The sequence below is a fragment of the Priapulus caudatus genome, unplaced genomic scaffold (assembly GCF_000485595.1).
Source record: "Priapulus caudatus unplaced genomic scaffold, Priapulus_caudatus-5.0.1 Scaffold245, whole genome shotgun sequence".
Taxonomy (NCBI): domain Eukaryota; kingdom Metazoa; phylum Priapulida; class Priapulimorpha; order Priapulimorphida; family Priapulidae; genus Priapulus; species Priapulus caudatus.
Window position 1 is genome coordinate 206,687 of NW_014577306.1, and position 9,412 is coordinate 216,098.

The 9,412-nt window shown below is 43.0% G+C and overlaps 1 protein-coding gene across 1 annotated transcript in view; it reads left to right on the plus strand.

Annotated features, from left to right (window-relative positions):
• LOC106807979 overlaps positions 1-9,412 on the plus strand; it is a 20,597-nt gene that overhangs the window by 1,059 nt on the left and 10,126 nt on the right. Inside the window, exons 2-6 of the mRNA XM_014810516.1 lie at positions 5,860-6,036; positions 6,179-6,340; positions 7,127-7,713; positions 8,313-8,402; positions 8,784-8,918. Of these exons, the coding sequence (XP_014666002.1) occupies positions 5,964-6,036; positions 6,179-6,340; positions 7,127-7,713; positions 8,313-8,402; positions 8,784-8,918 (1,047 nt within the window). The 5' untranslated portion in view covers positions 5,860-5,963. The remainder of the gene's footprint in view (positions 1-5,859; positions 6,037-6,178; positions 6,341-7,126; positions 7,714-8,312; positions 8,403-8,783; positions 8,919-9,412) is intronic.

A 9,412-nucleotide genomic window follows, 5' to 3' on the forward strand; every position in this document is an offset into this window, starting at 1 on the left:
CGTGTACATTCTCTAGCAGAGCGTGAGACCGGATACCAGTCTACCCGGCGGCAAAAACAATAACGTGGTATTGCTGCCAACCGCTGCCAGTAGACGATCGATAAATAGTGCACCTGTGTATGCCCGTGGTAGAACACGAATATTTAAATGCTGCACGCCCGGACTCGGCCCGCGTGCGATTTAAAGCGCGGGAAACGACGCTCGCGCAAGAATGGCCAGTGATCTGTACGGTGTGTAGCTTGCTAAGTGCAGTAAATTTAGAGAAATTTTAGTAGAATTCATATGATGACACAAACTTTTCCATAACAATGGCCTTGGTGCCCTTCTCAAATTGTGAGAGTTGCCTTGATGCCTTTTAAAATTGCCTCGGTGCCCATCCATTTTAGAGAAAATTCAAGGCAATTTCTCACATGCCCCCAAAAAATTGCCTTGCCCCTCTCGTCGCTTAATTCGAGGCCTGCTACTACCGGCCCTTGGAGGCTCAAGTTTCAAGAAGAGTATAAGAGCGAAGCCGCTTTGCTCTTATACTCTTCTTGAAACTTGAGCCTCCAAGGGCCTATGATTCTACTATACTGAGTGCTATATTCTACTAGCAGACTCGGGCTTAGTCCAGACTTCAGTAATGAGTAATTTACTCAATTACTGCTGGGCAGGGTCCTTTTCCGAAATCGGTTGGTAGGCCTATGTATACACTCGCTGTAGTCTCACACTGATCAAATGTTAGGCTTGAGTGTACTGTATACGTATGAGCCCATAACTTATCTGTGGATGTTTATGGTAGGCGGACAAACACATGCCTGAGACGGTGTAACTTATACCGTAGGTTTTGCTACTAAATTCAAGAGGAAATAAGAATCGTGGCAGTGCGCTGCATCCTGCACAGCTTTCCTAATAAACTATTTGGCCCAAACCTAGTATATTACCCCGAAATAAAAATAGCACATTTGCGAAAACACATTTGCGGAGTTCAAAACTAGGATTAAGCAAACCAGTCCACCTCCACATTCGACCTATGCCACATTTATAGCAGAAATGGAAGGGTTTGTATTGTAGAGTGAAATAGTAGGGTAAAAATATGTTAAATTGGTGTTTATCACAATAACTTCACATCTATTCAAAAATTAAAGAGAGATTTTGGCCATTAATTGTTTGTTGTGGCCAGCAAAGTGATGATCATGTCGCAATGTGACTTATTATTTACTTATATGGACACTAGGTGTCACTGGTTTAGGGGAGTGTTGTTAGGGTGTGCGTGGTTGGAGACACGGGAGTTTGAGTGACTAGAAAATTTTTTTTTTGTTACTGCAGAGTATCTGTTTTACTCTGTTTTATTTTGATATTTGTTGATCGGAAGAATAAACGGGCTGCTAACCACCCTACCTTTTGGACACTACATACCTCTATTTTTTGCTTGTCGTGGATACTTACTCAACCAGCGTGGGATCTACACTACGACAAATTGGCGCAGTCGACAGGATTCCCGATCAATGCAGGAGGGATATCAGAGGAGTACCGCTGCTACCGCAGCTGAAGGAGTGAAAAAAAAACCGGGGTACAGAGACAGAGGAGAGATCCAGTCAAGGAGACACCCCTACCATCCAGGGACATTGGCGTTGGCTGTAGCACCAAGGGAGTATCGGCGCGTGGGACGTAGGACTGGAATGGACTTGCCTTTTGACCGTGACCTGTATTAGTCAGTACTGTGGAATCTACTGTCTAGCACCGAGGGAGTATCAGCGCGTGTGATATATGGACTGGAATGGACTTGACTTTTCAATGCGATTTGTATTAGCCTATAGTATTAGTCGGTGAATAGCAATGAAGGAATTACTGATGCATTGTAATATTTTTGTATTGCAAGTGTTTTGCATTCAACATTGTGTGCATTCCCGAGTTGTATTAGTCTGTGAGTAGCAACGAAGGAATTACTGATGCATTGTAATATTTTTGTATTGCAAGTGTTTTGCATTCAACATTGTGTGCATTCCTGATTTGTATTAATCAGTGAATAGCAACAAAGGAGTTACTTCGGCGCTGTAATAGTTTTGTATTGTAAGTGTTTTGCATTGCGTGCATTCCTGATTTGTATTAATCAGTGAATAGCAACAAAGGAGTTACTTCGGCGCTGTAATAGTTTTGTATTGTAAGTGTTTTGCATTGTGTACATTCCTGATCTGAATTTCTTGTACTGAGGCTGCACCGTGGTCTTCAGCCATCGACACGATTGCCGATATCCCAATGAGAGAGATGCTACAGGCCTTGACAGGGTTCATGTAGGGGCTAACTCTGCAACAGACGCCCCAATCCCTTAAGATTAAGTTGCAAAAGTGTAGGAGGCCGCCTAAAGCCCTAGGGGAACCATCTCTTAATGAATGGCTAGATGACTTCGCAACATATGCCAATCAATACAAACTGGAAGGGAAGGCCAAGGCACAGGCAGTTGAAACACAGGTTGATCATCTTGCAGGAGAGGTAAAAGAGGAGGTGCTTTGTCGAGAGCAGTCTGTACGCAAAGACTACCATGAGCTGGTGAAAGTCTTAACATCACTGTTTGGCCCAGCAGAGTCTGTTCAGACATTGAGTGCCACCTTTCACACGCGAATGCAGAGGGAAGACGTGTCTTTGGCTGATTACAGCAGAGGGTTGATGTGCCTGTACACCCGCATGCATGGATAAGGCTGCGTCGACCGATAGTGAGCAGAAAGCGCTTGAGTTATTACGGGACAGCTCACTGAAGGAGAAGTTCGTGCGAGGGGTACGAGAGACTTGGATGCAGCAAGATCTCCGTCAAATAGAGATGGCATCGAAGGAGAGATCTTTTCTGGAGATGCGGGAAGAAGTGTTGGACTTCTTCAGGGATTAGGAGTCGAGCAAGAAGGTCAAAGTCCATGAAGCGTGGGCTGCTACTCCCACAGTAGCAGAGATGTCATCTCCTTCCAGCGAAGTGAAAAAACTGAAAGAGGATCTCTCAAACCTTTCAAAGCAGGTCTCGATGTTAGTAGAGACGGAAAGACCTAAGAACCGAATGGGGTGGAGGGAGACAAACCTTTAGGCGTGAGCCAACCTGTTTTAACTGTGGGAAGAAGGGGCACACAAGGAATGAGTGCAGCAACCCCGCCAGTTGTTTTGGATGTAAGATGCCTGGGCATATCAAGAGGGACTGTCGTGCAAGGACAACACCAGATCGATCATCAGTTACACCGGCAAAATGGTCAGACAACCCACAGGCGAGGATGGGACAGACGCATTTTGGGCACCGCAATAAGGGCTCACAAAATGAAGATTTGACGCACCGGTTGGTGGCACCAAGTCCTGATCCAGATTGGAGGCGTCGAGTTAGGGTGCATCTTGGACACCGGGGCGGAAACATCCGTAATACCATCTTCTGTGTATCACCGTCAGTTAAAGCAACGTTTAGGAGAGTTGAAGCCAATGTCCGGAGTGTTTCTGAACGTGATTGGTGTTGGAGGCATAGAGATACCAATTGAAGGTTACATCGAGGTTCCCGTCAGCATCCAGGGGCAGTACTCACAGGGAGCTTCCTGATAGCAACAGATAAGGCCAGTGATACTCGTGCCTCTGAGTATCCTGTGTTGCTTGGATGCAATATCCTGCAGAAACTGAACTCAGCTACATCGGTAGACCAAGTTTTGAAGGCTGCAAACCGGTCGGAAACATCAGGAAAAACAGAAGGAAAGATAGATGTTGCTATCGCACCAAGCCGTGTGAAGACTGGTTGTGATGAGGTTCTTCCACCATACTGCGTGTGAAGGGTCGTTTGTCAAGTGGAGACAAGATTGCACCCTCAGTTGATGGGAGAAGTTCTGGTTCGAAATGTTCCCGGTCAGCAAGACTTGGCAATAAACACCATTGAGGGATGCCGGCAGTTTGATGGCGAGTTTGTGGAAGTCCTCCTAGCAAATAGGTCAGAATATGAGATTTGCCTTCCATCCCACACTCAGGTAGCAGAAGCATTGAGGGTACAGCGAAAGAAGGAGGTATGTATGAACCTTGCCGAGGACCAGCTGGTGGTCTCCATTTGCGATGTTGTTGCTGAGGAGTGGGGAACGGAGGGAGATGTACCAGGGGACCCAGTGGGTGACTCTGGTGAGGACATCAGAGTTGTAGGGGAGGATGGTAGTCTTCGGAAACTTCCCACTAGAGTCAACTTGGAAGGGCTTAGCAAGGAAGAAAAGCGACATGATCAGTATACCTCAGGTGCTGTCCTTGACGTTGGCGATTTCGTTCTCATGAAGAGGAATGCATTTACTGGTAGACACAAGCTGCAAGACAAGTTCTCCAAGTTGCCTTGTGTGATTGTAGGCCGGAATGAGGAGAACGACATCTACAGCGTGCAACCCTCCTTGGGAGGAGTGGCCAAATGGGTGAATCGGCGCCAGCTTGTTCTGAAACCTCGAAGGCAACGAAGCGTACTGGAAGAAGTCCTCCCAGAACCATTATCTGACGAGGATGGCAAAGTTGCGGCTCCACAATATCATAGAAGTGATGTGGACGATGACCATAGCATAATGAGGACAGTAGTGGAGATGACGATAGTGATGGTGATGATGATACGGGCTTCCAGTGGATATACGCTGACCCCCCTGATGGAGGCGAGCAGCAGGCAGCAGCAATGCCGGACCTTCCAGGTCCAAGACGATCCCAGAGAGTGGCAAAAGGAGCACACCGTAACCCTCATCGATCACCTGAATGTCGAAGCTTGTTTCACGTAACAAGCGGGGAAGAAATTGTTTCCATGGAGTTAACATAATTCTAGATTACTTTGTGAAACTACCCTAGTTGGTGTGAAATGGGCAACAGGATAATTTCACAGTTTCTTGTGTACGTGTATTGTTTATATAATGTTTAGTAATGCTGCGTTAAGAAAGAAATATCTTTTGGGGGAAAAAGATTTCCAAGCGGGGAAAGTGTCGCAATGATTATGTGACTTATTATTTACTTATATGGACACTAGGTATCACTGGTTTAGGGGAGTGTTGTTAGGGGGTGCGTGGTTGGAGACACGGGAGTTTGAGTGTCTAGAAAAGGGTTTTTTCGTTACTGCAGAGTATCTGTTTTACTCTGTTATATTTTGATATTTGTTGATCGGAAGAATAAACGGGCTAACCACCCTACCTTTTCGACACCACATAATTATCTCTATTTTTTACTTGTCGTGGATACTTACGCTCATAGGGTCTATGTCCCCCAGGGTACTATCGGAGGGTACCCTGGGTACGGTTCGATATATCGGAACGTACCCTGGTAATCTGATATGGTTAGGGTTAGGGTTAGGGAGTAGGTGTAGGCGACTCCCTAGACTCGTTAGTGGAGTAGGCGAGGTACGGTTCGGCATATTAGATAGTACCAGGGTCTGTTCCGATATATCGAACCGTACCCAGGGTACCCTCCGATAGTACTCTGGGGGACATATAGACCCTCTCAGCGATACTTACTCAACCAGGGTGGGATCTACACTACGACAATTACATCCCCTAAAATTGAGCATTATGGAAGCATTTGCAGCGATTGATTCTGGGGTGCACCATATGACTTCTACTTTTATACGAGGTTCCTTTAGTGTGCTGCTCTAAATAAGACTCTGTTTTCTTGAAACATATTTTCTACACTAACCAGAGTATATTATTGTCTAATACACTTTGCAAAAGGGTTACTTTTATCAGGCCCTGGTGCGAAAAATATTGTGTCAGGCAACCAGCGAAATAATAACTCGGACCTTTATTGCTAAGTGCAGGTTATTGTCAAAATACATTAAGGGTAAAATGTACTCTTGTAGAATAGAGCATCTTCATAGTCACAATTGATATCAACAAGTGTCAATACTTGGTCTATTTTTAGATCAGCACTATTCACGAAGACGAATGCATGACAACTATGTTTTGCTTGGAAATCCTCACTGATATTCACAAAATTTGACTTGTCACGCTTCATGCACACTCGTGATGGCTCAGTGTCTATATGACTGCTTGCATGGAGCTAAGCTAGGACACTTATTTCCTGTTCTTCAGAGCAAAGGTATGTGCATGAAAAGATTGATTATAAAGAAACTATAATTTTTACCACTCACATGTCTGCTGAAGTGTTGTTTAAAACATAACATGGTGGTAAAGGCAATTTTTCTCGTCTTGGTTGTTGAAGCTACATACTTGTCATATAGGAGTTCTGCATTCTGAGGGGTTGGCAGAGGTGAGTCTTCTGGATTATGGTGAATACGGAATTACACAGCCTCTTGACCAACTTCGTCTCTTCCGCCTCATCCAGTTAATCCGTGAGGTGCGAAAAAGTGGAAAGCAGTGCAAGAAGTCGTGTCTACAGAAAGGTGAGAAAAAATGCATGTACATGTGGATCTGATGTTTGCAATTGAATAACATTATTTTGCTACAATCAATGGAATAACTTGTGATAAGTTTAGCTGCACAGCGAATCTAGAATCCAGTCTGCAGGCAACAATCTCGAGGCATGTCTTAACTCCAAAGTGCCTATGTGAGTGGATCATGGTGGAAATGAAAAAATTATGATTGGATTAAGGCAGCCTTTACAGACCTTCAAATTTCTAGGACGTCTACCCAACCATGAGTGCGTGAAATTGGCAAATATGTTAACTGACTGTAATGGTAAATAATGCTAAAATATTTGATGGTTTGGAATGGATTAACCCACATTGATCTCCTCAATTATACAACTTGCTTCAAACACTGCCTATTCAATCAGTATTTTGATCCACAATGTCTAACCATGCTAAAGGTACCCCTAGTGCAGAATTCCATACAAACCTGTTGCTGTTTCTTCTGCACATTGCTCATATTTTCACCTTAAAAATTTAATGCTTATTCAGAAAGGTATATTTAGGCTGCTCTAGAAATGTAGCAGGGTGCTCTTAATTCCAACACCGTGCTTGTATTGATTCCTATGTGGAACTTTCTATTAGGTAAAAAAATGTGGATCAATCAACATCCACATAATCTTTAGGAAATATTTTTCAAACTAAATAGCACGTTTGAAAGCATTGTACCAGGCACAAGTACAAACCCCAAGGGCATATGCCACAGAAATATAAGCCATATAATATAACTGTGAATATATGTATTCTTTTTCTTATTACCAGTTATTGTTGGTGCAACGACCTTTGCAATCAGTGGTTACCACCATAACAATGTGACACCAAACCTGGTTGCTAAGGGAGTGGCTGACCTAGGATCCGGTGCTAAGCAAAAGCATCAATTGACAGACGATAAGATTTTGTATGATGGTCAAACTGCAGGAACATCTGAAACGAAGTACTCAAATGATTCGTCGCTTCATGGGCACAATCGACTGTCCTTCACTGACGCCAAGGAGAGGAAGCGCAATAATAACATCAAAGTAACGACGAGAAAGTCTAAGGGCATATACTTCTACGTGAACTTGGATCAGAGTGCCAAAACGGATGCTAGCAGTGCAGAGAAGAATCTACGTAGTAAACTAACGACACGTCGGGCCACGTCGTTCGTAGTGGGAGTCGGTGAGCTTCAGCAGCCGCGGCTGAAGCCAGGCATCGTTCCCATCAGCAGTCACTCGGCTTTAGGATCGGCAGGCAGGCCACTCCCATGCCCTGGCTATGACCAGTTCATGCTGCGTGACACAGATGCCACCCAGTGGCCGTTATCTGACTCGGAGTCCTTCGCTCAGACATCACTTTTAACCTGCAGCATGGTACATATCAACGGTGTTTATCATTGTCTCGTAAAAACCTGTAACGCTCCTTGCGCAGCATTTAAATAATTTCACATTTGCTGTAACCTAAGTTAGTAATCCATTGGTTTAGTGCCAGCTAGAATTTTGTGACTGTGGAGTCGTTTGTATAATACTTCACTTTAGGCAAGGATGTTTTTCACAGACCAACCTCTGAAATCCTGCGCTAATATGCTGCAGACAAAAAATCATTTAAGTACTTATGATTATAATGTTGTGTGAGGCAGACAGAGATTCTGAAGGCAGTGGAAGTAATAATGTGCACTGACTGCATTTGTGTTATTCTAGCCACTTATAAATGGCATTTTCATATATAGGACATTACACATATGCCAAGAGTAAGCCGTGGGTTGTTTAGACAGAGTAGATTACATGCCACTGGAATAATGGGGTTTTAATGACAGATCTGTAGGGGCTTGCTAATATATTATGAATAAGTGCACGTGCACGTAATTGCACGCAGAGTGGGTTTAATCAATAATTGTCAAGCCTGGGTTTGCATGCTACTGGCAAACTATTCGTGACTACTCAGCTGCATGTGCGTACATTATATTTTGCAGGCAAGAGGTGCAAAGAGAGGTTTTAACATACAAGCAGGACATGTTCCTGCATCAGGCAAAAAACAAATGCAAGTCAAATCAGAGATCAAGGTAAGCTGCATTTCTCTATTTTTAGAGGCACGCCATTGTGACGTATGGTGCAAGCAACTGCAGACACTATAAGCATATACCGTGTAAGCTAAATTTGAGACCTGAACATATATATTGTGTACTAGAACTAGCCTGAAGTCAATGCATTCAGCTTGGTTAGATCTAGTCGGGCACATGCCTTTGTTTTTCCTTGTGTATTTAATATATCTTTTGGTGAAATAGGAGTTGAAACAAATGTATCAAAAATATACCATTTGTTTTTATTAGACAACGAAAATGGTAAGAAACCAATCTTTTTGTAAGATGGATGAAGGAGCCTTCTCATACGTTGTTATAGAAATTGTCAACTTTGTGACCGCACTTGCATTGCTTATGTTCAAGGTGTTTGTGAGGATAGCTCCATCAATGCTGACTGCGGCAGAAAGACCTGCTTCCGTCCGCAAATTTGTACATACAGATACTGTCATTGTGAATGAGGTGAAGTCAACCCTGAGACTGCAGTGCTACAATAAACAGGTGCCTGTGACACAATTTTCTGTAAAGAGCTACGTAAATTCTTTTACATTATGATCTTACAATTTATCTTTAGAATTAATGTGAATAAGTGCATTTCTAAATGTAAATAGCATATAATGGCACATACTATTCATTGTATGGTTTTTTATTCATCTATTGAGTTTCTCAAGATATTAATATAATACTTTTAATATGGATATGGGTCCAGTTAAACAACAATGAATTAATTGGATAATTATTTTAGCATTTCCACAGTGAATGTATACAAATGTATTTTGTCATCTGCAAAATATGTAGATGCATGCTGGAAACCATGAGTAAATCTCTGGAGGTGGAAAACTAGTATTTTGGAAATATTAAAGGAACAGTAGCCTCTAGCTTCTAGGGTTATTTTCAGCTAATCTAGGTTATAATTGCGCTACATAAAAAGTTTCATGGTTTAATCACCATTAGAAATATTTTTAAAAAATGTTTTAAAACTAACGACTACAGTT